This window comes from Eptesicus fuscus, chromosome 8 (assembly GCF_027574615.1).
Source record: "Eptesicus fuscus isolate TK198812 chromosome 8, DD_ASM_mEF_20220401, whole genome shotgun sequence".
NCBI classification, from domain to species: domain Eukaryota; kingdom Metazoa; phylum Chordata; class Mammalia; order Chiroptera; family Vespertilionidae; genus Eptesicus; species Eptesicus fuscus.
Window position 1 is genome coordinate 77,166,514 of NC_072480.1, and position 25,859 is coordinate 77,192,372.

A 25,859-nucleotide genomic window follows, 5' to 3' on the forward strand; every position below is an offset into this window, starting at 1 on the left:
TCTCAACTAGCGGGTTTGAATTCAATATTCTCTCCTGACTCTTTCAACTCCCTGCCCCTTCCCATCCAATATGGCGAGAAGACACTCGTCTGAGCAGTTTAAAGCTTTCCGTGGTAAAGGCTCCTGGACCCGCACCCCTTCCCTCAGTGAAGGGAACCACCACTTGTCTTCTGCGGCTTCTTCCTGTGTCTCTTTCTGCTGGTCTCCCCCAGGATCCTGTGTTTTTCCTTCTCTTCCTATCAAACCTCTTCCCAAGAAAATGTATACAACTCACCAGGGTAGGTCTTCTCCCAAAGGTGTTTACACATCTGAATGTGTTTTTAAAAGGGTTTTCCACGTCATCCGGGACTGGAGCAGCATGTGCGTTGGGTCAGAGACCCTGAGGGCGGAGGGGGGGTAGGGGGGATGGCGGGGAGGCCACACAGTGAGGAGCTGAGATCTGAAGTTCTAGCATCCTGGCCCTGTCGCTCTCCCGCTGAGTGACCCTGAGGATGTTAACCTCTTTGCATTTCGGATCCCACACTGGCAAAAGGAAGATAATGAGAGTGTCTACCTCACTCGTGGAAGGGGGAGTCAGTAAACTTGGTGTTTGTGCAACGTCAGAAACAGTGCCCGGTGCAGACAGGAGGTCAGCGAGAAAAACAACCCCGCCCCCGTCTCTGATCAGTGGGGGCCTCCAAGATGCTGCAATTGTTTGAGTGCCTGTGCACCACAGCCAGTGAGAGGGGAGGGGGGCTCTTTGGGACTCAAGAGCTGAGCTCACTGCCTTCGGAGGAGAAAGGACCTGCTACCTCCAGATGCAGACAATCCCTGTGAGCTGAGCTCCTGTCCAGCTGAGGTTCCGTGTGAGCTCCATTCCTAGTGACTCTTGGGTCCTGCTGGCTGACTAAGGTGGTCTCTGCCCTAACCCCACACCACCACCTGTGGGAAGCCGCCCATTGTCCTCACTAGCAGAGAGGTGTGGACAAGGAACCCGGAAGGCTGGTTAACCTTGAAGGCTCTGAAAGGTCAGAGCCACCCACCCACTGTCCAGTTGAGACAAAGGGAACGGAAGCAACTTCCACCTTTTAGTCTTATGTAAATCCTTGCTGATGGGCTATCATTGGAATTGCCTGCCTAAGGGCTATGGGTGTATCCCACAATCTGAATAAAAGGGATCACAAGGCCAGAGTGGGGTGGAGTCCTTCCTCTTGAGCTGGGCTCCCGCCTGAACCCCAATATTCCCAAATTAAATTTTCTAGTCTCTTTCATTTGTGTGCGGCCTCCTCCAGAGCCCAAACCCTGAACCTGAACCCTGAACCACGTGGGACGTGGGGGGCGGGCGGGGGGGAGGAGACACTCGCAACCACCCTATTCTTGAGTCAGCTGGCTTTCTGGTACCCCGCCCCTGCTGCCAACCTGTTCCCCACCTCACTCCCTCTCCAGAAACCCCTTCCCTTCCTTTGAGACTGGCTCAGGTCCCACCTCCCCCAACGTCTTCTCTGACCACCTGCTTGCATCCAGCCACCAATTCCGAAGCCCAGGCACCAAGAGTCAGTTCCCCCAACTGAACCCTCAGTCACTCAGCGTTCTGTCTCCCTGTGAAGGTAATCCGGTCCTTCAGGGGTGAGGCCTGGCTTTACCCTCCTTTCCCGGCCCCCAACCAGCTGGGGAGGTTCTGCACACACAGCAGATGCCCCATCCAGCATGTTGATTAGGCCTTGGTGCAGGGCCTCACCTGGGATCCCAGCAGAGGACAAACGAGGGGTCTGGTTAAAAACTACGGATCCTTTCTGTAAGCACCACTTCCTACCCACATGGCTGAACAGGCTGAAGGTGAGCAGCCCCAGCCACGCCATCAGGGCAGCACTGTTCCTGCGAAGGTGGCCTTGCCTGCCTGTCTTCCCCCACCCCTCCCACTGCTATTTGTGGGCCCCAATTCAGTGTGTGTGAGCCCCAGTTCAGGCTCTCTCCATCGAGCCTTTGCTCCCCTCTCCTGCTAAAGCCAAGCTCCTCCGTCTTGGACAACCCGGAGCAGCAGAAGCGCCCTCTTGCAGCACATTCTTAACAGAACCCAAAGGCATGCAGAACAGTGAGTCCTCAATTTAAAAAAAAAAAAAAAACTCTCCTGGGAACAAAACAGCGTTGAATGAGTACAATAAAAGTACTAACCACAAAATCATCATAAAACTAAGTCTGACCTGCCGGCTCCTGCAGTTTTGTAACAAAACACTCCGCACACACAGGATGTACATCAAATACAGGCTCCATTCATCCCAGCCCAGGGAAGGTCGGCAGAACTGATGCTCAACACAGGCATCAGCACCACACGTGAACCTTCTAATTCTATCTCCTCTTCCTCTCCCTCCCCCTCCTGTCCTCTCAACCTGGGAGGTAGGACCTAGATAGCAGGACTCAGTGCAAAATGAAAAGGTAGGGTCCCTTGTCCGAAAATTGTGGAGAATTTCTTCTGCTCACTGATGGGAGGGCTGGCATCCTGCCCACCGGCAGAAACCCAAGGCTGGGAAACTGTCTCCCTTACCATCACCACAGGATGAATTCACTGGACAAAGCGTAGCATTAAACCATTTATTTGCATGTAAGCCTCTTATCTCTGGTTTCGGAATAACAAGCATTTCTCTCTCCTTAAAGGAGCTCAAAGCATTAGAAACAAATGAGATTTGTGGGAGGAAGCAGAAGAGAGGGGACAGGCAGGGTGAGGTGGAATAGAGGGGCAGGGAGAAGTGACAGAGGAATCTAGTAGCAGGCCGGCCTGCTCAAAACTTAGCAGTAAACCGACGTGGTGGGTCCAGTGCACAGTGACGTGAGGGTGCTCAGAAGGGCGTGCTGAGTTCTAACAGCCTCACTTCCGTGGAGACGCTGGCTGAGAACTGAGGCCCAACTCGGGACCTGAAGTCCCCTTGCCGTCCTGCCTGTCAGCTGGCCTTCCCGCACCATGTTCTCTTCCACTCGCAGGCTAGGCCCACCCACCGTGCAGAATCCTGCTCTCCTGTATTTCTGCACCGAGATCCCCAGAGGCCCAGAAACACACCTGAATGTCTGGCTTACATGCAATGTCTGCCCAACCATTTCTACCGCAAGGCACAAAGTTGCTGACGAAGAAGCGTATCACAGAAGGCACACTGAGGAAAGGACCTATTCCCTGTCCACACAGTCCAGGTACCTTGTTCTCCAAGCATCCAGGACCTAGAAGTGGATTTGACTTGTCTAAAAAAAATGTAGCCAAGTGGTCACAGGGTGTCCCTTCGAGGTTATGATGAGACTCAAACAATGGGAGTCGAAGACTCAGTATCTTCACGCTTTGCCTTCGCTCCCCAGGAAGCACAAAGGCCTGGCTGTAGAGCACAGGAGGTCGGGATTACTGTGCAGACAGCTACTAAGGTTTTACAGCTATTTCTCTATCCCCTTGGTTTACAATACATCATAGGGTGCCCTCAAAACCTTCGGCTTCTTGTGGATCGTGGCTTGGCTCCATCTCGCCCCCAAATCAAGTCCTCTAGGGTCTGACCCTTTCTTGCCACCACTAACCCTGAAAAAACTGCAGGAGGGTGAGCTGCAGAGGCTGGTGACAGAAGAGCAACCCCGTGGAGACAGACGTTACAAATGCCTCACACAGGATTCACATTACCAGCTGTTTGGATTATAAAAGAGGAATAATGTAGAAAGCTAAACTGTTTTATGGAATGACATCAAATGTATGTTTAAAACATAAAATGAAAGCCAAAAGCTGTGCCACGCGGAGTCTGTGTATCCCACACTGAAGAAATAACTAAACCACAAGCATAGAGAAGGAGTTTCTGTTGACTGGAGGAGATAAACAGTCAGGCTCCTAGGGCACAGGACCTGATCACGTTTTTCTGCATTAACTTCGCTTCCCAGATGGTTGCAAAAAAAATTAATGCGAAAATCCAACATAAAAATGAGTGCCAATGAAACATCTGGGGAAAGGGAAAAGGAGGCAAATGTTGTTCCCTATGTGTTTTAGAGATCCATAAGAATTAAAGCAATCTTATATAATAAAAGGCTAATATGCAAATCGACCGGATGGAGGAACAACCGGTCACTATGATGCACACTGACCACCAGGGGGCAGACACTCAACACAGGAGCTGCCCCCTGGTGATCAGTGCACTCCCACAGGGGGAGTGCCGCTCAGCCCAGAAACCAGGCTCACAGCTGGTGAGTGCAGCAGCGGTGGCAGGAGCCTCTCCCGCCTCTGAGGCAGTGCTAAGGACCCCTCGGGGGATGTCCAACTGCTGGCTTAGGCCCGCTCCCCACAGGGCTCAGGCAGGGCTGAAGGGGACATCCTCCCCTCCCTCCCCCCCGCTGCAGTGCACAAATGCACCGGGCCTCTAGTATACATAATAAATTAGACAGTCATCAAGGAGGTCTTCTCCTGCTGCAAGCTTCACAGAATTGTAGAAAGTGGCCACAGTCAGACAGGACTATAAATCGTCTATTTGAATTCCTCCTTTTATGGAGGAAGATCCCACAGGGTAGGTGGGGTATCCTTAATCAACCAGCAGAGTGGGCAGCAGAGCACCTGTCAGGGATGGTACCTTGGCAAAGCTAAGAAGAAAAGAAGTTAAAGCAGTGCTCTATATTTTGCACAAGGCTGGGGCTGGGTAGTGCCTTGGAAGATACCCAAGTCCAGATGAGGAAACCGAGTCTCAGGGAGCTTAAGGGTGTTGGTCAAAGTCACACAGTTTCCCACGCTCATGTCATCATGCCACCTGCCTCACAGCTAGCTTTAGGTTTTATGTGACTATTATCATCTGGGAGCATTCCAGGGGCTTTTATTATTATTTCTTTAAACACAAACAATCCCCATGTTCATTGTACTAGTTCAGGGGTCAGCAAATCTGTGGCCTTTGTTTAAAGCAGGGGTCCTCAGACTTTTTAAACAGGGGGCCAGTTCACTGTCCCTCAGACTGTTGGAGGGCCGGACTATAGTTTAAAAAAAACTATGAACAAATTCCTATGCACACTACACATATCTTATTTTGAAGTAAAAAAACAAAATGGCAAAAACACCCGCATGTGGCCCGCGGGCCGTAGTTTGAGGATGCCTGGTTTAAAGCTCTGAGAGTCTGGAACATCCCGCTGGTAACCTAAAATGTTCCCATGGACTTCTAAATTGCTCCAACTTTTGGACTACTAACAATTCCCCAAACACAAACTCAGTTTCTCTAAGGTTATGTTTAGAAACCCAAATAAGTTACCTTGAAGATATACTTCACCCTTATAAGGTCCTATCACTTGCTCTAACTCGTTGCAGAAAACAGACTTCGTTTCGTATCAGACCCTTTCCATTCCCTCCTTTCTCCGTGACTAGGTGTAGATCAGAGAATCGTGATTCAGGATTAGAAAGGTCTTCAAACATCAGTCAGTCCAACTGCCTCTCTGAGGCGGGAATCATGAGTTATACCCGCCTCGCCATGGAGCCATCCGTTAGCGCTTGTGGTCCCAGGAGTCCCGCTTTGTTCTAAAACATCACTATTTGAAAAGCACTCCTACGCTGAACTTATCTCCACCCCCCTGCACCTTCCTCTGACTAGCGGGGGTCTTTCACAAGGCCCCATTTGCTGAGAACATAAAAGATGGCCTCCACAATCTTCTGTGACAAGAGTGGAAAAATGAAATAAACTGCTTCTTATGACAGTCTAACATGTATCAATTCAGGGGTGGGCTAAAGTAGGTTACAGATGTTCGTATGGAAAACAAAACAATAAAATTAATAAATAGTAATACAAGAATACACTCTGTGTTTCACATACTCACAACTGCAGACCTGCCTTTACCCACCCCCGTATATTTAAAGTGCCTGTGCCAATTTTCTCATCCTATGAAAACAGCTGACTAGACTTTCACCAAATGCGGATTGATCTGCTTTGAAACGCAGGCTGTGTGCTGCATGTGAAACCAGCATCGCGCAGCTATGATGACAGTGCCTCTGAGAGAGAGTCAGCCATATCTCAGGGCAAATAAACTCAGGGACACAGGCCTACGTCACCGCCGATCAAGAACAAGAGTCCTTATGTATTAAGCTGCTGTATCAGAAAAGCAGACGGAGATTTTCAAATATGAATGCAGATTAAAGATCGGAAGGGCAAACATTCCAAATTATAGGCTCTGATGTATAATCAAGTTCTTTTGAAACTGCTTTGTACGTAGGCAGCTTCTGTGGCATATACTCCAGTGGCAACCAGGATTCATTTTTTAAGGCTATTTAATGATTTCCCTGGGGATCAGCTAGTAAGATAATATATGTGGAAATGTTTCATAAACTCTAAAACTATAAAATCTGATGCTGCATCATCATGATATTTCTAACTCTGAGTGTTCACCGTGAGCATATACTTGCTGCCGAATGTGTTAGGCATTTTTAACACCATATATAAGTGAATAAAAAAAAATTAAAAAAAACCCATCCCTGACACCAAAAGCTTGGTCTTGTAAAAGATTTCTTTACCTGGCTCTAGGTGTATGAAAAATGATACTATGGCAAAATTGCATGAATTTATGGCTCACATATAAAGTTGAAAAAAATCCTAAGATAGGAAAATGTCCAAAGAAAACAGGCATAAATAACAGTGGGAGGGTTTTTGCTACAACTGAATTGAGTCCACCTTGCCATGCAGGCTGAGAGATGGTGGCTCAGAACCAAGCAGGGCGTGAAGTAATGTGGACCCAGAGACATGTCTGGGGAGCTGTAATGAACTCTATCATGAAACAGGGGAAAGAGATGGATGCCCTTGAAGGCACTTCCTCTCCCAAATTATTAGTTGACTAGAGGCCCTGTGCACGAAATTCATGCACGGGGAGGGGTCCCTCAGCTTGGCCTGCACCCTCTCCAATCCGGGACCCCTCAGGGGATGTCCGACTGCCGGTTTAGGCCCGATCCCTGTGGGCCTAAACCAGCAGTTGGACATCCCTCTCACAATCCGGGAATGCTGGCTCCTAACCACTCGCCTGCCTCCCTGCCTCCCTGCCTGATCACCCCCAACCGCCTCTGTCTGCCGGCCTGATCACCCCCTAACTGCCCTCCCCTGCTGGCCTGATCGCCCCTAACCTCTCCCCTGCTGGCCTGATCGCCCCTAACCACCTCTGCCTCGGCCCCTGCCACCGTGGCTTTGTCTGGATGTCCGGAAGATGTCCAGTCTAATTAGAATATTACCCTTTTATTAGTATAGATTTTGAGACACTGACAATAGGAAAATTGATAAGGAAGATGATACTAACGAGTCTTCCAAGAAACTAGACAAGCTGCTTTCTTGTGAAGTTGGACACAATCAACCACAAATTAATACTAGGTTGTTCTGTGCCTATTAAAAAAAAAAAAAAGAAAAGGCTTACTCATTCATCTCACTATATTCCATGTGTTCCTTAGGGCCCATCTATACAATATAACCTGATGGTTAAGGGCATGGCTCAACAAGACTTCCCAGATTCAAATCCTGGCTCTGTCAACTAAGCAGCAACCTTAGGTAATTTACTTCATTTGAACCCCTATTCCCTTATTCACTAATGGGCTCATTATGAGGAAAAGGTGAATTAATAAGTAAAAAGTCCCTGGAACAGAGCCTGGCCAATGTAAGTGCTGTATGACACGTTACCACCCTTCTGTTCATGGGCCTCACAGCCAGGCCCCATCTCCAGGAGAGAAGTGCCCGTGAGAAGGGATCAATTAAAACTGTCTATCATATTCCTCTGGGGTTTCCAAGTTTTATGTTTACATTTTGTTTTACGTATTTCTGTTCTTCTTCTTCTTCTTCTTTTTTTTTTTTAATGAAAGCAAGAAGTTCTACTTTCTTCTGCCAAAGAACAATGAATCTATCCACTCAATGATTGTGGTTTCCATGAGAAAGTAAGTGGAAACAGATGTTTCTGAAAAATAAAAACCATACTATATAGCACTGGTGTGGCTCACATAAAACTTTCCACCAGCCATCCCCAGAGCCAGCTGCCAGCCCCCCCGCAGCTGTGACCCCCCTGGGTGCCTGGGCCCAGACACCTCTTCTTCTACTTTCTACCCCAATCCACAAACATGCCAACCTTCGATGAAATCCGAGGCCGTGTAAGGATGCTGGTTTGGGCTGTTCTCTGCAGGACTGTTGAGAGTCTCCAAGGCTGATTCGATGGCTTCCACCAACTCATCCCGCTTGTCTTTCCTCACGGGTTTCTCCTCAGGGTGGCGGGTCAGGCCCATCTCCAACTGGTACACCTTCTGCAGGGTGAAACTGTCAAAAGGCACTGCGGCGTACTCGGTGGCCAGCTTGACGCCAGCGTGCACCTCCGCCTTGTCCACCTGCGAGTGCAGGAAGGCCAGCAGGTCGGCCTGGGTTTTCTCGGGAGCGCCCGGCTCAGGGCCCAGGCCCGCGGCGTCGCTGGCGTGATACTGCGCATTCCGGAGCTGCTCGCTCCTCTCCTGCAGCTCCTCCTTGAGCTGCGCGATCTGCCTCTTGAGGCTGCTGATATAGTTGCGGTGCTGCTCCTCCCACTCCTGCAGGGCGGCCTGGTACCCTTCCTTCCCTGTGGGGCCGTTGGCCCTGGGCAGCCCCAGCTGCTCCTCGTTGCCTTTGGGAGTGCAGGCCAACATGTAGAGGACGGAGATGGCACAGCAGAGAAGCACAAGCAAAACCACCACCCGAGAGATCCACGCAAGCAGCCCCCGGCGAACCATCGTCATTCAGGAATCTGCCATGCGTCCAGAACTGGCGGCATCCCAGAACCTCAGGGCCCCACGGAAGGGCTTGCCCTGGACTAGACCACGGGAAGCAGGCGTCTGGGGCCCCCTGAGCTGCCTTCATCCATGTCTTTCTACAACGCGTCTTGTCTCTCGAAGTCCAGCATCCCGTGGAGCACTTTTTCTACCTCTACAGGATGGTCTTCCAGGCACAAGCAACGAGTTAGCTGAAACCTCCAAATTTTCACACTCAGACCCATCCTAGCCTTCCAAATGTGCAGCAGGTGACAACAGGGGACCTAGGAAGAGACCAAATGACAAAACACTTAATCAAGATAATAACACTCTTATGTTCACGATGCCAATCAATGTTCAACAGACCGCCTATGAGGTGGACAGGAAAATGCTTATGACAGCTGATTAAATATTGTTAGATGTTTGGAAATCATAATGCAAAGATGCATTTGCAGAGCAACTACAACAAAGGATACAGAAAAAAAGATTGGAAGGAAATACGGTGAAAATTGAAATCTCTCTGGATGGAAGTATTAATGGTGATTTTTCTGTTTCTCTACACTCTTCTGTATCTTGTAAACTTTCCACAGTGGCACCTATTATTTTGGTGGTTAAAAGGGAAAAAGCAAATTTTAATGACATTTAAAATTGAAGGCAGGGACTTCTCTGGCCAGGTCTGCCCAGGCTACAAAAGGTGCATGGGCTCACCTGGGTGCACTCATTCAGGGCACGGCTCCAAGCTGGCTCAAAGGGTCTTCAAGCTTATGATCATGAGATAGGGAAGCAACTGGAGGTTCAAATATGCAAATAATAAATGTAGATGATAATATATTTGGAAGGAGTCAGGGGACAGTTGTTCCAGCGAACTCTCCAATTCTGCCTGTGGACAGGAGATGGTGAGTTTACCATAGAAAAGGATGGGGCTGGGAGAACAATAGAGACCAGATATACTGTCTTATCAGGACTCAAATCCCAGGCATGTCTCCACTCCAGCCTCCAGGAGGAATTCTGTGTCCTGCCACTCATCAGAAATATCCAGACGGATCATAGGGCCTTCCATTTAGCTACATGCTCTGCCCCTCAACTCCAAATGCCTGTAACATGTGAGTCAGCCTGACATGCCGTTCCCATTTCCCCAGGCATCCTTCCTCTTCCTCCACCCATCATGGTCATCACGACAACACCGCTTCTTCTGCGTTCTCCCCCAGTACCTATCTGATCCAGAAAAAAATAAAGAATGACAAATGGAAAATAGATCAAATAAAATTTATTGTTTAGAGAGATTTTTATAAGATCTTCCTAGATGCATCTTTTTTGGTCACTTCTCTTAAAAACAAGCTCCCTGGAGGTACCATGTCCTGCCCTTTTTATAAAAATTTGACATTTTCAATAAGCCACAAAAGAAAATATAAATTATTCTTTTAAAAATATATATTATTGATTTCAGAGAGGAAGGGAGAGGGAGCGAGAGATAGAAACATCAATAAAGAGAGAGAATCATTGATCAGCTGCGTCCTGCACACACCCCCTACTGGGGATCAAGCCGGCAACCTGGGCATGTGTCCTGTTAGGGAATCCAACTGTGACCTCCTGGTTCATAGGTCAATGCTCAACCACTGAGCCACATTGGCCAGGCAATAAGTAAATTATTCTTTACATAGTTTTCACCCAACCCAGAAATCCAGGTTTTGGGCCAATAATCATCTCATTTACTGGCAGTCTGTCCCATTTACTGGAAGAAGGCCTCCAGTGAATTAGAAACTTCAGGACCTCTGGGAGAAGAGAGCGATGTTCCTTCTAGCATTCTCTCTATGCTGATAATATAGTAAACAATAAAGGCTCACTGCAAGTATGTATCTGCTATATACCATGGCTACAAATGAGAGTCTCCCTTCTGTAACCCTGGTGATGCGACCCTTACAGATATTATTATGTTATCAAAATAGTTTATTTCTTAATTTTCCTTAAAGATTCAACACATAATACTCTCTCCAACATTTCCCTTGGCCTGCGAATTTTCTTTTGTATAAATGAGAACAATATGCAGTTATTAGTGCTAAGTTTAAAGTGTATTTTAGCCCTGGAAGCCTTTTCTATCTGATGAAAATCTTGGGATTCGTATAATTACTATAATTCTGTGATTAAAAACATCTCAGCTTTGGTATTCAGGCACCTTGCTGTTTTTAATGAAATCTCTCAGATGAACTCATTATATCCAAGTATTAAATTACTAGTGAAGACATGTTATCACATTATTCTGCCACTTTAAAGACTTTTACTTTAAATGAGTTGTCATTAAAAACAAAATAAGCAAATCAAAAAAACAAAAATGAAATACTCAACACAATTTATTGTGTGGCAGAAACACAATCTTTCCAACAGATTTTTTAAATGGAATAATTACCACATTTGCATAATAAATTGAAATCATGTTGGTTAACTGAAGCAATGCATTAAAACTAAAGAAACTTAAAACTGCACAATAATTATTTTGTTCTGTTCCATAAGGCTCTTTTAACATCTAGTCTGACTTTTGAAATCCACTAGTATACTTTTCAAAAGTTATTTAATACTAGTGACCCGGTGCACAGACTCGTGCACATTGAAAAGAAATTAATTAGAAGGTGGCCGGAGGGTGGGGGCTGGATGAGACAGGGCCAGACATGCCCTGGAGCCAACCTCCCGTGGGCCCTCCCCCACGTCTGAGGAGTGAGCAGGGTCCCTCCACCAGGTAAGGTCCCTCAGCCTGGCCTGCGGGAATTGGGCCAAAACCGGCTCTCCGATATCCCCCGAGAGGTCCCAGAGTAGAGAGGACACTCTACAAAGTTTCTGTCATACATGGTGTGGAAACGCAAGTGCGCAGTAAACCAGATTCAGGGCCGACAGTGCCCCAGCAACAACATAACCCATGGCCAAAGGTGGGATCATGTGGCCCTGTGAGGAATCAGGCTCCCTCCTCTCTGGTTTCAGGGTGCGTCACCCAAAAACCACCACTGCCAAGTCACTGCAGTTCGGCAGCTCCTACATTGAGTGTCTGCCCCCTGGTGGTCAGTGCGCATCATAGTGACCGATCAGACAGTCAGACACTTAGCCTTTTATATATATAGATAGATTCCATTCTTCAGGATGCAAAAGGAGAAAAAACAGATTTAGAAAGAAATGACTGTTGTTTTTTTAAATATTTTTAAAATATATTTTCATTGATTTCAGAGAGGAAGAGAGAGACAGAAACATCAATGATGAGAGAGAATCATTGATCAGCTGCCTCCTTCACGCCCCCCACTGGGGACCGAGCCGGCAACCCAGGCATATGCCCTTGCCCGGAATTGAACCTGCGATCTTTCAGTCGGCAGGTCAACGCTTTATCCACTGAGCCAAGCCAGCCAGGGCTGACTTTTTTAAATGAACAATAAAAAGCCGCATCAATTACTACCAAAGAGGCAGGAATAAATTTCTCTTTTTACATGTCAGGAGCAGAAACTGTATGTCAGAAACAAAGTTCTGCATCCTTTAACAGATAAAATGTTTTTCCATGTGTCTAGCAATCAAAATAGTAACAACTGGCCAAGCTATAGAGACTGGGGGTATCTGTGTGCTGAGGTCAGAAGAAGCCTATCCTTCGGCTGATCCTCGCTTCTACGGAAACTTCAAGTGGCAGCACAGGAGGTCCCTCTCAAGAGCAGATGGTACTTCACCAGCTGTACCACATCGAGGAAAGAACACCTCGATGAGATGCAACCAGACCAAACGAACAGCTCAGCCCCAAAGGCACGGGGCAACCTCTCCCTCTCTCTCCGCAGAGGTGTCGGGAGAATTGGACAGTTAACATTTCTAACGTGTTTACAGACTTGCAGAGGGAAAGCGCCATGCCATTACCGAGCACTGTTCCAAGTTAGAGAAGACAGTGAAAAGACAGCTTTATGGAGCCACAGCAGCATTGTGCTACTATTTTTAAAATTTACAAAGGCACCCAGATTATAGCTCTGTCTTTGGGGTGGTTGGGGACAGAGAAGGAATGGCGAGCAAGAAGGATCCCCTGTCAATAACCAATTTTAGGAACCTTTGGGAGAAGAGAGATGCATGTTCCTTTTTTTTTGGTTTGTTTTAAAAATAGAAAATCCTTTGTGCTGATCAGGTTCCTTGCCACTCGCATTTTTAAATGTCCTTCCTTACTCATTGCTTTCCCACTTCCTGCCCTGGCCAAATCCCTGAGGATGGTCCTGTGACGCACCCTGTCCAAGACCCCGGATTCATTGAGAGCTAAAGGGAACAGCCAATCACGATGGGGTTGCTGCCACTCTTACAATCCAGGCCAGGGGTTGCCTAAGGAGGTCACAGCACTTTGTGAAGCTTTAAGGCAGAGAGTCTCAAAGCCAAGTGGGCCTATGCCAAGGGGTCCAGCAAGGGAGCGGGCTCCTCAGACTCCAGGTGGAAGTCGTCCGACGGCCCTGACATCCTGCCCGGGCCAGGAAGTATCCCGGACGCCCCCCAGCGCTCCACATCGCACAGCTCTGACTCACCAACGGGTCACATCACAGTCTGCTCCACCTGGGATACTGCCATTACTCATCCTTATTAGCTCCGACTATGTTCTATGCAATGCGTAAGAAAGTACAGCAGACAAAAAGATGAACCAAAAACAAATCCCAGCATCAGCAAGTTCATAAGCTTATTGGGGAATTAAGGCTTCACCAATAACTATGAGCCCGGAGAGACAAATGCCATTAAAATAGATACAAGGTGTTAAGGCCAGTGCTCCTCCCTACTAAATGTATGTGTTGAGGGAGGAAGAGGGTTGAGACATATAAACAAATACATTTTAAAGTGACATAAGCTTAAAATGAATGTTAGGCATCAACACTATGTGTTAAAATAAAGTAGGCAAGTGGCTATCGGTGCTGTGTATCATTTCATCTTAGAGTGGAAGCTCTTCAGAGCGTGAAACTAAGACGCTCTAAGTTTGGTCCAGAGTCTAACACTTACCCCAGATGGGGACGGTGGAAATTAGAATTTCTGTGGCCAGAACAGAAGCAGCCAGTAGCATGGGTGTATGCATTTCATTCTACAGGTCCTGGTGAACATTTAGATCACGAGAGCTGCATAAAAGGAGAGCGCCAGGCGTGTCTATTAATGTCCAGGAGATGCTCAGAGATCTGAAGGATCCCAGGACAAGCCCCGCTGACGAAATGCTGGCAGGGCAGCAGCAGGCAGGAGGGACGGTGGTCTCAGGGTGAGACCAGGTCAGGCAGCCGCACATACTACAAGGACAGGCCTTGTGAGTGATAAAGAAGACGATTCAAGGAGTGGCAACAAAATCTACAAGACACCTCCACCCGGTGTGCAGGCCCAGCCAAAGGGGCGATGGGGAAAAGAGCCGAGCAGTGTCCCCTGGGCCAGGACGTGGTAGACCAAAGCCCGGCGCGGCCGGCCGCGGGAGTCTGCCCCACACAATCGGCCCTTTGATGACAAGGGCACAAGCTCACCTTCAGTCAAAGCGGGAGCTGTACTAACAGAACGTAAACCGAGGTCATATCTCCTGAATAAATATACCATCCGGAATGTGTGTGGAGAAGGCATCGTGCAAGGATCCTTACCCAGAGAGTTTTTAAATGCTCTCAGAAATGTACATAAAGCTGACAGTGTACTCTTGACTCAAACATACAACTTCATTTAGAATTCCCTGCACCACAGTTTAACTCCTGGGTGCAGGGTGTGGTAGCCAGCTTCGGCGAGGGCCCTCAAGGATCCCCGCCTCCTGGTCTTCACAACACTGTGTGTTTGCCTCCCACACTGTGGGGGTCGGGGGAGGAGGGGAGACAGGAGGGAGACAGGGGGACGTTGATGGGAGCAACCAACATCATATGGCAGAAGTGGGAGAAAATGCTGCACAGGGTCACAGAAGACAGACCAAAGCCACCCTAAGAGCTTAAAGATCCTGAACTTCTAGGCCCTACTCCCAGCACACATTATGTGTACAGACTTTTCTTTCCAGTTTTCTTTTCCATCTGCCTTCTCTTAAAGGAAATGGGTATATACAACCCACTCCTGCCACGGCTTTGTGGAGTTCGCAACAATCTGCCTCTTGGACACACGTTAGTAGTTTAGGGCTGAGTACTTGCAAAGAAGTAAAAATAGCCGGAAAATAAGTATGACAAGAGCTCTCCATCTCCCTAAGCCACATCCACCAGGGAGCTTTAGAGCAGGGTTTCCCAGCTATCACAGCTCGTCCTGGAACTCAGGTTTCTTTCTCCTTATAATTATTATTTTGTTAAATCGATCGGGGTAACGCTGGTTAATTACACTAAATACACAACTTTACAATACGATATCTGTATTCTCTATCGTCAGATTTCCTTTTCCCACTGAGTCTTTCGTCAGCTTGTACTCATGTGCCAAGTGCTTCGTCCTCAAGAGTGTCCTGGTAGCAAATGCAAAGCTGAAGCAAGGTTAGCAGCTCAGTGTCACTGTCTACACATGAAGAGGTGCTAAAGCCACACCCCACAGAAGGGACAGGGCTGTCAAGCAAAGTCAGCAAACGTCCCTCGTGTCGGGTTGGCTGGATGAGGCTGAAGCATCCCCCGACCGCCCCCAGCGCTGACACCAGGCGACCTGGCCCGACCCGAGGCTCAGCCTCACACAGAACGGGATCCACGCGGGTGGGGTGCCGCCCAGGACAGCCCAGCAGTTTTGCTGCTTCCCTCCTCTGGCCTTGGCACTTAAGATCGAGTATGTTCATCATAAACAGCACATGCCAGGCACTACATAGCTTTTGAACAAGTTCCCATATGGAATTTATTCATTTACAAGTTACACCCAAGCTTTACAGTATGGTTGTATTACGTATTCACAGAACAATACCCTATAATAATGACGTGTAAATTTTGTAAATGTTTTCTCACCCTGAGGACCATCCTGGGCACCCCAGGGACCCTGTCCCAGGCTCCCACTAACCTGACTTCCCTGACTGTGCTCCAGGGACCAGCATGGAGCAACCCCCAAAAACCGGCCTGATCACTTCTCTGTCGGGAATGCCCTGGTTGGGAGGTGCCCCGCCACCCCCTCCGCTCCACACTGGCCTCCTGAAGGAATCATTCTGATTCCTTTCTCTTTACTTTGCAGCAGGAAAAGGGAAATGTGACAAAAAGGGTCCGCTAGTCAGAACGTGAAGACACAGAAATGAATTACAACCCCATATGCCCAAAAGGCAGGAAACAGCTCCAAACCCTCCTTTGTTTTTATTTTGGTTTTTAATTGTTGGCCAACTTCTGTAGGGAAGACTTGATAGGGTCTTCCTGAATACGCATAGATTCCCCCCCCCACCCCCCACCCCCCTGCACCCCCTTCCCCGCTGCCACCTCCAACCTTGTTTCAGGGAGAATCTCAGGCAGGCAGTCGGCATAGGAGGTGGGCCTGCAGGTGGAGTGAAAAGAGAAGGCACTTAAAGCGACTCAGGCCCTAGCCAGGTTGGCTCAGTGGATAGAGCGTCGGCCTGCCAACTGAAGGATCCCGGGTTCTCTTCTAGTCAAGGGTACATACCTCGATTGCAGGCTCCTCCCAGGCCCGGCCCTGGTCAGAGCGCGGCAGGAGGCAACCAATCGATGTGTTTCTCTCACATCGATGTTTCTCTCTGTCTTTCCCTCTCTCTTCCACTCTCCCTAAAAATTAATGGAAAAATATCCTCAAGTGAGGATTAGCAACAACAAAAAATCAGCTTAGAATACGGAGCATCATGAACCCTTTCCAGGCAGGAAGGGGTCTCAGGCACACACGCAGGGCTGAGTCAGCTGCCCAAAGTCCACAGAGACACCGGGCTCGGTCCCGCAGGGCTCTGGCTCTCTGTGGCTGGGGAGCCGCCCTGCATGGCAAAGCGAGAACCCCTCGAAACCAGCTTTCCAACACCCTCCTATTGCTCACAATTACAACCACTCAGTGAGCCTTTACTTTAGGCCAGACATCGTAGTAAGCACTTACAAACATTATCTCATTTAATCCCCCCAACAATCCCATGGGCTAAGTCTCATTATCCCCATTAGAGATAAGGAAACTGAGGCTTAGCGCAGTGAAGTAATTTGCCCACGGCTCACAGCTGGCAAGTAGCCAAGCCTGGGTTTAAATCCAGTCAGTCTGATGCTAAAGCCCTGGTCTTACCCAGGAGGCTATACTGTTCATCACCCTTAATGATCCTGATAAAAGCTGACGTGTCATTCTGCACCCACCATGTCCAATTTTTCTGGCTTCTGAACTCACCATGAGTCCTCCCATTTATGAGCCGGCCCTGCCCCTTAGATGTGGCACGAAGCACTGTTTCTCTCTCTATAACTTTCTGCCTCCCCAGCGAGCTGTGCTCTGCATTCCCACAGCCCTCACAGCTGTGCACACTCGCCTTGTTCCCGGAAAGAACAGACCCCGCTGTGCCCAGGGCAAGCCTGGCTGTGGCCCCTCGGTGGGGCGGGGACAGAGCTCCTCTCAGCAGTCCAGGGCTTCTGAGCAGATGCCAGGAGCTTATCCCCACATCTCAGGTGGAAGACAGCGCAACTAAAAAGCATCCTGGCAAATGAAATCTTCAACCCACTGAGAGATGGTCTTCTTTGAAAGGAAAAGAGAGAACATCTCTAGGTCGGTTAAAGGTGCTGGCTGACATCACCACGAATTCTCTTGCCAAACACCGAGTCCTCGCTCTTTCCTCCAGAGCGTGACGAATGAGATGCCCATGCACTGGCTGGTCCCACATGTCAGCTCACACACCACGCTCAAGTGCAGGCAGCTCAGCCCTGACATCATGCCGACTCGGGGAGGCGCGCCCCCAGGGAGAGCAGGTCCCAGGTCCCGCAGCCCAATGCAGCTTCTAGGGAAATGCACTCTGCTAATTAGCGAGGAGGGGACTAATTAAAAGTGAGCCATGCTCTGCAGCCAAGCGCCTTCTGGCTAAGCAATAAGCACGGGGCCCTGGGCAGAGGCCAGGTGGAGTGCTGAGTGGTAAGTACCAGCTCCGAGGTGAGGGCCGATGTATGAATGAATCACAGCACGCTGTGCCGTGAGGGCTGAGGTGGCTGCAGGTGAGAGGGCCTCCACTTCATTGTAGTGAAGGCAGCACAGGGAGGACTAATGGAGCCCCCTCCGTCCTCACAGGATGATCCGTTCCCCGTATTAGCAGACAGAGGGGGGGAGGAAGAGAGAACTAACGTTGATCACGTGTCTACCATGTACCAAAGCAATGGTTTTAAAACATCTCTAAACACAGAACTCCCAGAACAAAGCATTATGGAAAGCGTAATTCAGCCACAGCTAGAGGTTACAATGCTCACTTGGGGTCAAAGTCAGTCAGTCACCTGGTGTCCTTTAGGGGACAGGTCACCCAAAAGAGGGGGCTCCACCGAGGACCATGAGGGAATCCCTAGATCTCGTGCATTACCTGCTGTGACACCTAAACCTCCTGTGAGTGGTTGATACCTATTCTCCAAGACTAGGACACGAGGGTTTGGGGAGGCCGGGTGACCTACCCACACAGGAGGCAGCCCTCCACAGCCCCAAACACTATGCAGTCATCTACTCGGTCAACCTGACATTTCAGAGGGTAGACAGAGCCACGCAACATGAACACAATTCAAACCAGGGAGGCAGCGCCCACAAGCAGAGCCACAGAAAAAGAGCAGGACAGCTGAGAAGACATGCAGCAGGGGACGCCTCAGAAAAAGGACAAAACAGCCCCTCAAGAGAACCAGACTGCAGACACCCGTCTTTTAAAAAAGTGCAAAATGGGGGTCCGGCTTGCAGGCGAGAGTTGGGGGGTGGGTCCAGCACTCGCGCCCTCTCCATCGTGGCCCCGGGTGAGACTCTGCTTTATGACCCACGGAGCTGGTCAAAGCTGTTACCTCTCGCACTTGTGGTCACCTCGTGCTGGCCTGTGCTGGCCTCTCCCAGGGGTGTCACTCTAGCCCCTTCACCCCAACCCTGGGCATCAGTCAGCACGCTGCATGAGTTGTCCCGCCCCAGACTTCATGAAAGAAGAGAGTGGGCACAGCTGAGTCTCCATCCCCAGCAGCGAGGCCAAAGGACCAATCCCTGGAAACATCTGGACTCGAGAGGTGGGGACGCCCACGCTCGTGAGCCTTTGCGTGTTTTGCTGGCGAGTTTGAAGTGAGGAGGGCTAAGAAGGAAACTGCTACTTTGAGTCCAGACAAAATACACGGCGCAGCTGCTCTCACTCCCCTTTTCCTTCCCCACCTGCAAGGAAGACATCGGCACACAGACAGGGGCTTTCTTTGGAAAGTGGTTATTAGACCTCAGGCCTAGAGGAAGCACGATTGTGCAGGTTATTTTAGAAACCCCAGGAAGCTGGAGAGCGGAGCCTTCTCTCTTTGTGCCGTCTCCCTGAGTGTGGAAACAGAACCAGTAACACAGAAAAAATTAACGGGGGATGCCCGCTGATACATAAATGCAAGATGCCCCCTGTTATGTAAATAAACATTACATAGTTATTATTTTTCACACAAAAAAACTAAAGCTGATTGCAGGCCATATCGTGACGGCTCTGGTTCCGGCCCACCATGCCTCCAGCCCCTCCCAGTGTCCCCCTACCCTTTCCTCAGGTCCCCACTTCCAGCACCTGGGCCAAGCCTGCCTGTAGTCAGCTATCCCTGCTGGGCGGTTAACTGATTGTTAAAGAATTCACTGAAAACATTTTAAGATATTACTCCTATAAAGAAATTTATCTGCAGCCCTGGCCAGGTGGCCCAGTTGATTGGAGCATTGTCCCATGCACCAAAATGTTGTGGGTTCGATTCCCGGTCAAGGCACATACCTACATTGCAGGTTAGATCTCTAGTCGGGGTGTGCATAGCAGGCAACTGATTGATGTTCCTCTCTCTCTCTCTTTCTCTCTCTCTTTCCCTCTCCCTCTCCCTCTCATTCTAAAAATCAATAAATATATCCTCAGGTGCGGATTTAAAAAAATTTATCTGCAATAGACATTGTCCTATTTCTACACAAGATAGATGGCACCGAGTACTTATTTAATCCAAGTTTGTTTTATAGTTTAATGCAGTGATGGCGAACCTATGACACGCGTGTCAGCACTGAAAGGTCCCAGGTTCAATTCTGAGGCGGCCGCATGCCTAGGATGAAACATTTGCTGCTCCTGAGGATGAAACATTTGCGAAATAATGTTTTTTCCTCAAAGTGACACACTACCCGAGTGATGCTCAGTTTTTTGGCGAAGTTTGACACACCAAGCTCAAAAGGTTGCCCATCACTGGTTTAATGCCATTTAACAGTCCACTAACATGTTCACTCTGCACCACTCTTAAAATATCCCATGTTCTGTAAACTTTCACCTTGCTATCTATGACCCTACTCTCCCTGCATCTTCCTCCTACTTCTCCGGTGTCTCCTATGAGGCAGGTTCTATTAATATCACACCCATTTGCAGATAAGGACATTTAGGCAGGTATTAGTCACCTGCCCAAGTCACCCAGCAACGAAACGACAACACTGGGTTTCTAATCCAGGCAGTGTCTCTGCCCTTGATTACTCTGCCACCCTGTTTCTCTGTCATTTTCTACGAGCTTTAACAGAGGCGTGTTCGTTGTAAAGGGAAAGCACAGAGATAGGGAAGGCTGACCTGGGAGTGCACAGGTCAGGGTGTAAGGGCAGGAGGGGAGCTGGGACAGGTTTTACAGCAAAGGGCCCTGTAGGGAAGAGAGCTCTCACCAGAACCCAACCAATGCTGGCACCGACCTCAGACTTCCAGCTTCCAGCACCACGAGAAATAAATGTTTGTTATTTAAGCCACCAGTCGATGTCATTTTATATTAGCGTCCTGCGCTGACTACAACAGGCCCTTACATCATGGCAGGGAATTTAAATTTTATTCTCTAGGTGATGGTTAGCCAGCCCTCTAAGTTTTGAAAGAAGAGTCACATGACCAGGAATTAATGTTAGCCATGGGCAGTGCTGAGATGGATTGGAGAGGGAAAGACCAGCCACCTCTGTGCTCTAAGTAAGGGACATGGAGCCACAGTGCTCACTGGAGGGGTGCATTCAAGAACTATTTCTGGACTTGGAGACCATTCAGATGAGGGGAGAAAGAGAGCCTGCATTGAGAATGAGGCCCCGGGTTTAGCTCGGGTGACTCAGAGGAAGAGCTACATTGGAAAGGAACACACACAAGAGAAGGTTTAGCAGAAAGATGAGTTTGGTTTCAGACACGCCAACTTGGCGCTGCCTGTGGGAATGACGGGGGGCGGGGGGGGGGGGCAAGGGGGGGGGGGAGGGATTGGAAGGAAGGCTCTGTCTGCAGTCTTCACATCTGCATAGGCAAGCGCCGGCTCTGCCAGTGCCTGCACCTTGGTAAGACTTCACCTTCAGATCTGCTTTCACTCTCTATAGGGCTTTCCCGGCTTGTATCTCCTACTGTCCTATTGGTATGTTCACAGTTCAGTGGCTGAGAGCGCGGGTTCTGGGGTTCAGCCCATTTGAATCCCGCAGTTATGTGACTTCTCTTGTGTCCCGAACACAGGGAGCACGGAGGCCTAGCTCATAGGGTCCTTGTGACCAGTAAATGAGATGGTGTGTCCGGCACAAAGGTGCTATGCAACCAACGTGAGCCAAAACCGTACCCGAGAGACAAGCCTGGCATTCCTGTTGTTTTACTGATGAGGAAAATTAACCACAAAGAAACAGCTGATGTGCAGACGAAGTTTCGAAGCCGGTTTAGAGCGCAGTCAGAACCAGAACCCACAACTCCACACTCCCAGGCTCTTGCCTCTCATGTTAAACCAAAGTAACTCTCTCATATCCTTATCATCCCACAAAGCCCAGTTTATTTCTTAAAAGAAAGCGGTCGTGTATTGGAAAGTTCTCCCCACGCTGCCCTTGAAACAAAGTGGGACGGATCTCACGGGGGTTGCCGGGAGAGCTTTCAAAGACAATTGCATGTAAAAGGCTCCGCTCAGTGCCCCCCAAACAGCGGAAGGGTACAGGGGCGGCTTTCTGTATGTGTCCTCGACACCATTGGGGTCTCGGGATGCTGTATTTCACAGCTGTAGATGGGAGACTGCAAGCAGTAAGCAAACTTTTGTGACCAGAGCACTGACCCCCCCAGGCCCTGCCAAGTCACCATGAGAAGCTCGGCAGATACTATTAGGGAGAAATCTCAGAACTTCCTAAGGTCTTGTTGAAATGCCTTTCCCAGAACACCGGTGTTCTAATCTCAGCTGCGGGCACTAGAGATATATTCCTGGGGTGCAAAAGAAAAGTTAAAACAACAAGAGAAGCTGCTTCCCAAAATAAGGCTGCGAGATGTCTCCGGTAAGAGGCGTTCCTTCAGCTCCTCTTTGGACTGCACCTCATTATCCTGCTACAGAACAGCTCTCAGTTCAAAGCTGCCCGGGACGGGCCTAAGATGCCTCTTCCTGAAAGATAAATCGGAAGAGCATCCTTTGGGGTACTCCAAATTGAATCTGCAATAATTGCTGAAGTTACTACAATTGTACTAGACAGTCTGCAAGGAACAACACAAACACAGGTTCCATCCCACGCCACAAGGACGAGGGCCCCCACTGCAGCAGCCCCTGTGGAAGAGGAGCAGGGGTTCGACACCGCCCGCTCTGTCCCACACCCGCGCTGTTCCACCGCCGACGTGGCATATGGGGCGGACTCTCCTGAGAAGCACGTACTCCACAGTAACATGAACACAGGAAACAACTTTTCTGAAACGCAGCAGTGGTATGACAATGAACATGACTTGTATCCACCCAGCCACCAAACACGTACTGAACGCTTATCATGTGAAGGGGCCCTGTCAGTTTCCGTAGAGGATAAAGAGAAGGGTCAAAGTCCCTGTCCTCACAAAGGTAGCGGGGCAGCGGGAGGGACGGGTATAAAAGTAACTATGGTGCCAGGGGAACGTGACCAATCATTAGGAATATAAACAAAATGCTCCTGTAGTTCAGAGGAGAAAATGATTGTTCCGGTTGGAAGGACCCCAGGAGTTTCAGGTGAACCTTTCAAGGTGGGTCTTCTTTATTAGGTAGCGGTGGGGACACTTGGACGAAGCCCTAAATGGTGATGGATATAAAATATGCAGCAGATCTAATTAAGGTTTTTCCACTCTGACTCTAATTCCACTACTAAGGATGCATATTGTCTTACTAAAAAAGGGGGGAAATAGAGAACTCTTTAAAATTCACCATTTTATTGGCAGTGTCTATTTTTTTTCCCCTCTAGATATGTTTCTGGTCTGTGTCGGTTAGTATTCAAACCTTTTCCTTATGCCCCAGGGCAGGGTGAAGATGCAACAGACCTTGTCACAGTCCTTATTAATTATTTTAATACTAGAGGCCCGGTGCACGAAATTCGTGCACAGGGTGGGGGGAGGGGTGTCTTTCAGCCCAACCTGCACCCTCTCCAATCTGGGACCCCTTGGGGGATGTCTGACTGCCTGTTTAGGCCCAATCCCATGGAATAAAAATCAATAAAATATATATTATAAAAAAAGAAACATTTAAGATTCCTCAATATCTGCCTGGCTGGTGTGACTCAATGGTTGGAGTTGGAGTTTTGTGGGGGTTTTTTCTTGAAATCAAGCTAATGGGTCTCAAGATTGATGTAAATGCAATTATCCTTGGAGTAGTGCATCGGGCCTAAACAGGCAGTCAGACATCCCTTTCACAATCTAGGACTGCTGGTTCCCAACTACTCGCCTGCTTGCCTTCCTGATTGCCCCTAACTGCTCTGCCTGCCAGCCTGATCACCCCCTAACCACTCCCCTGCCAGCCCAACCGATGCCAAACTGCCCTCCCCTGACACCCCGGTCACCCCCAAATGCCCTCCCTTGCATATTCCCTCTTTATTAGATAGGGTTTGGGTTTTTTCTTTAGCATATTGGACAGTCCTAACTGGTTTGGCTCAGTGGATGGAGCACTGGCCTGCAGATTCAAGGGTCCTAGGTTCGATTCTGGTTAAGGGCATGTACCTTGGTTGGGGGCACATACCCAGTCGGGAGTTTGCAGGAGGCAGTTGATCGATGTTTCTTTCTCATAGATGTTTCTAGCTCTCTATCCCTTTCCCTCCCTCTCTGTAAAAAATCAATAAAATATATATTATAAAAAAAGAAACATTTAAGATTCCTCCATATCTGCCTGGCTGGTGTGACTCAATGGTTGAGACCCCAGGCTGCCACCGCTGGAGGGGTTCTGGCCCTGGCCAGGCTGAGACCCCAGCCCAAGGCTGCCACCTCAGCCCACCCAGATGACACCCCATCTCAGCCTGGCTGCGGATAGCCCGGTGGGTGCCTTCCCTGTCCTGAAGATCGCGCATTGGGGGTGCACTGCACTGCTGGCCTGACCCCCCAGCCCCAAGCCCCACGGCCCGCTTTGCCCCGGATCGCGCGTGGCTCGGGGGGCGGGGCGCTGCTGGCCTGACACACCGGCCAAAAGCCTCGCAGCCTGCTTCGCCCCGGAGGGCATGTGGCTTGGGGGGCTAGTCGCTGCCGGCCTGACACCCCGGCCCCAGGCCCCGTGGCCCGCTTCGCCCCGATCTCGCTCGTCTCAGGGGCGGGTCGCTACCGGCCTGACACACCGGCCAAAAGCCCCTCGGCCTGCTTCGCCCCTGATCACACGCAGCTCGGAGGCGACCAGCCGGACACCCCGGACTGCCGCCACTGGGCAGGAATTGCTGTGTGTGGGGCGGGCGCCTCCCAGCTAGACACCCTGGACTGCCACTGCTGGGCAGACTTAGGGACTGCACTGGGGCTCGGGGCTAGGCGCGCCATCTGTGGCCATGGGCGCAGCCATTTTTGTCGCGGAGTGATGGTAAATTTGCATATAACCCTTTTATTAGATAGGATTAGCTCCCTCTATATAGAAAGAAGAGTTGGAGTTTTGTGGGTTTTTTTTCTTGAAATCAAGCTAATGGGTCTCAAGATTGATGTAAATGCAATTATCCTTGGAGTAGTGCATCTAAGGGGGGCTGAGCCTGTAATGAGCATTGCTTTATCTCTATTTAAAGCCTATAATGAGATAAGATTTTTAAGGAGTTGCCTTCGCTACAGAGGGCTAATACTGTTGCTTGCCAACCTTTAGCAGATGTTTATTGCCAACGTTCTGGCTCAGTGATAGGACTGACATAAGCAAAACCATAACAAAACAACGCAAAGGACAATACCTTTGTCAAACATTCCACAATCTCAGCTTAAGAATCAGACCAACAATGCTGAAAAGGAGGCCATTTCCACCACAGTCACTTACAAACCAGCACACCGGCTCTGAGAAGCGACCATGGGGATCTAGAAACAGTAGGAAACACAAAGGAACCACACCTTCGGGCCTCAGCCTGGCGTGCCACGTATTGCCTCCTTGCATCTTGTTCTCTAGCAAGTCAGAAAAGCACGCAAGGCCCTTCCTTTTGTGCTGTTTGCCTCATTTCTTTGCCAGGCCAAGGTCTCCTTCCAGAGCACACAATCTCAGTTGCAAAGCTGACCAAAAAGTAACGTCAATTTTCTTTAAACAAATGTGAAAATAAATGCTTTACAGAGTAAAAACTACAACACTCACAATGGGAGGGGGGGGGAAGGGGGGAGAAGGGGTCGCCAGAGGGGGCGGTATTATCACTGCTTTTATCTTCATTAAGAACCTGCAGACATTTCAAAGGGATATCACTTGAGGTAACCAAATTAGGAGGCGAGACTCAAGAAAAATAAATCTTTATTTACAAAAGAATTGCAGTTCAAGCCTGAGTCCGGTGTCAGACCATGGACACCTGCCTCTCCCTCCCAGCTTTTTCCTGCCGGCTCCCCCATGGCAGGGCCCCCCTCCCCACACACTCACACACACTGCCCATCCCTACCTGGCGCCAGGTGTGTTCTGAGGCCTTCCCCCGTAGAGCCGTGCCCAGGCAGCTGCACTCAGCCTTCCCTCAGAGACAGGGCGGGCAGCTGGCAGAGGCTGCTCAGTGTGTGGTCCGACCCACAGAGGTGAGCAGAGACCCTAAGCCTTGCTCACGAAGGTGCAGTGACTGGCCCAGGGGGAAGATGCCAAGTGGGAGCAGGGCCAGAGCAGCCAGCTCTGGGAGCAGCTGAGTCACAGGAAGGCCCAGAGCCTCAGGTCCACAGCCTGAGCGCCTGTCAGCGCCCGACGGGTGAGGCCTGAGCGTCTCCTCT

At 49.5% G+C, this 25,859-nt stretch overlaps 1 protein-coding gene across 1 annotated transcript in view; it reads right to left on the reverse strand.

The window, feature by feature from the left end:
• CSGALNACT1 (chondroitin sulfate N-acetylgalactosaminyltransferase 1) overlaps positions 1-25,859 on the reverse strand; it is a 167,475-nt gene that overhangs the window by 75,464 nt on the left and 66,152 nt on the right. Inside the window, exon 2 of the mRNA XM_028148744.2 lies at positions 8,056-8,985. Within this exon, the coding sequence (XP_028004545.1) occupies positions 8,056-8,689 (634 nt within the window). The 5' untranslated portion in view covers positions 8,690-8,985. The remainder of the gene's footprint in view (positions 1-8,055; positions 8,986-25,859) is intronic.